At 31.1% G+C, this 2,563-nt stretch overlaps 1 protein-coding gene across 1 annotated transcript; it reads right to left on the bottom strand.

The window, feature by feature from the left end:
- Positions 1–282: 282 nt before the first annotated feature.
- On the bottom strand, positions 283–2,139 carry LOC112785555 (uncharacterized). The gene has a single exon (XM_025829016.1). The coding sequence runs from the start codon at positions 2,137–2,139 to the stop codon at positions 283–285; it is 1,857 nt and encodes a 618-aa protein (XP_025684801.1).
- Between the last annotated feature and the right edge of the window lie 424 nt (positions 2,140–2,563).

Below are 2,563 nucleotides of genomic sequence, written 5' to 3'. Positions count from 1 at the left end.
CGATGAGTTAGGTTCGGAAAAAATTTTCGCTAATTAGCGTCAACTAAGCATTTTATTTCGTCTATGAAGTTAGCTTGTATTTAGCGATGACTCTATCACAGTAGAGTTTGTCGCTAATTAGCGACTACTGTTTAGTCTATTTCTTCTATAGAATTAGCTTTTACTTTAGTGATGGATTTGTGACTATCTAATCGGTAGCTAAAAAACTTTTCGATGAATTAGCGACTGTTGTGTTTGCCTCACTGATTTGCGACTTGTAATTAGCGAGGAAAGCATTAGTTGCTAGGCGGTAGCTAATCTGTTACAAATTATATTTTGCGTCAGATTAGCGATGATTTTACGACTCTTTTTGTGGTAGCTAATCGGCCATATTCTTGTAGTGCATCCACCATCTCTTAATTGTTGAAGAAGTAACTTTGATGTAGAAACAATATGCATTGCATTAAGAATATCTTGAGATTGTTGTTGCAGTGCTTGGCAAAGAACATTAGTGATTCCCATAATCTCTTTCATCAAGTGCAAAGTGAAAACAAATTCAAATGACAATAATATTTTACTAACACCATAAGCCTCACCTCTTTGTGCATAAGTTGTCCCGTCTTCAATGATATTATTGAGAATAATGTTGGTAGTAGTAAACATTTTTACCAAACTGCAAATAGAATTAAAGTGAGAGCTCCATCGAGTATCCCCAGCTCTTTGTAAAGTGCTTATTTGATTCGCACCTTTGCCTGTTTCTAATTCATTTTGAGCAACCAAGTTTGCATTTTCAATTGCTTGAGCTTCTTGTAATTGATCATGTCTTTTTGAAGAAGCACTAACAATAGTGACAATAGAGTTTAATTGAGTAAAAAATTCATGAATTTGAAGTACCTCTCTTGAAGCTGCCACCAATGCTAATTGTAACCTATGAGCAAAACAATATACATAGTATGCTTGTGAAGAATTTTTAAGAAACAAAGCTTGCAAACCATTCCACTCACCCCGCATGTTGCTAGCACCATCATACCCTTGACCCCTAATATTTTCAACTTGGAGATTATAATGAGAAAGGACAGAAATCAATTCTTTCTTTAAAGTTGTTGCACAAGTATCAGTGACATGCACAAGATCAAAGAATCTCTCTTTAACAAAACCATCTAGAGTAACAAATCTCAAAACAATGGCCATTTGCTCCTTTTTAGATTCATCTCTAGCTTCATCAACAATAATACAAAATTTGGCATCTCCAATCTCTTCTCTAATTGAATTTCTCACCTTAGTAACAAGAATATGTAGAATTTCTTTTTGGACATCATTTGAAGTATACTTAGCATTTTTTGGAGCATTTTCCAAAACATTCTTTTTCACTCTTTCATTGTAAGATCCCAAAAATTTCAACATTTCCAAAAAGTTACCTCTGCTGCTTGAACTTTGGCTTTCATCATGTCTTCTGTATGCGTAACCTTGAAATGTCAACCATCTAATGCAATCTATAGATGCTCCTAGTCGAATTCGATTCTTTTCAATCTCTTCTGATGTTTGCTTATGAAGAAGTCTATCGATATGTTGTGATTGTTTTATTAAATCATCACATGATTTCAGCGCCTTATGATGAAATGAGTTGGGACCTTTGCTAATGTGATTCAAAAGAGCACATTCTTTTCCACTATTTACTTTCTTCCAATTCCTAAAACCATTCTCAATAAAAGCATTTGAACCCATATTGATTGAAGGTTCCTTAGCAAAAAGAAAGCATGGAAAACAATATATAGCATCATCTTCTATAGAATATTCTAACCAAGATGGGAACAATTTAAACCATGAAGCTTGAAAGCGACGATGACTTTTATCACCAGAAAATAGATAATTATCAAGAATTGGTTGATTTGGCCCAACTTTAATATAAGCCCGACGGATTTCATCTCTTTTATTTGGAGGAAACTTCCAAATCATTGGTCGCATTCCAGGATCTCTTTCCAAACGAAAAACATCCAGTTGATTTGGAAGAAGTCGTGGATGTTTTGAGCTATTCAATGGAGAACTTGAAGTAATGAAATTTGATGACCCCTCAAGTATTGGAGTAGTAATAGTAGAAGCATCTTCATTCTCTTGATCTTTTCTTTTAAAAAATATATCAATGGTTTTGAACTTACTCATAATTCAAATGGCCAAATAAGTTCCTATAATTAAAAATATATTTAGCAAAAAGTGTAAATTACAGTCTAAATCTTTATAAAATATAAAAATTATATTTCAATTCAAAATAAGATATTAAAATTCAGAACAATAATACTAACATCCTAGTATAAATAATATAAAATTGTAATTAAATAGTTAACTAATAAAAAAACTAAATATACAAACTAACATATAATAACATAAACTTAATTAATAAATAATAATAAATTAAGTAAATAACTCAATATATAAAAAACATAAAAAAATTAGACAAGACTGACAGAAAAATAATAAAAAATATAAAAGAAAATTACAATGCTAGATTAAATACAATTCATTTGTTCTATTTTTGTATGACTATGTCTCTTTATTATTAGTTGATTTAGTTCAATAATTTTCTTAA

The sequence above is a fragment of the Arachis hypogaea genome, chromosome 20 (genome assembly GCF_003086295.3).
Source record: "Arachis hypogaea cultivar Tifrunner chromosome 20, arahy.Tifrunner.gnm2.J5K5, whole genome shotgun sequence".
NCBI classification, from domain to species: Eukaryota; Viridiplantae; Streptophyta; class Magnoliopsida; order Fabales; family Fabaceae; genus Arachis; species Arachis hypogaea.
Note: the sequence above shows the minus strand (reverse complement) of the source record. Positions and strands in the feature narration are given on the sequence as shown.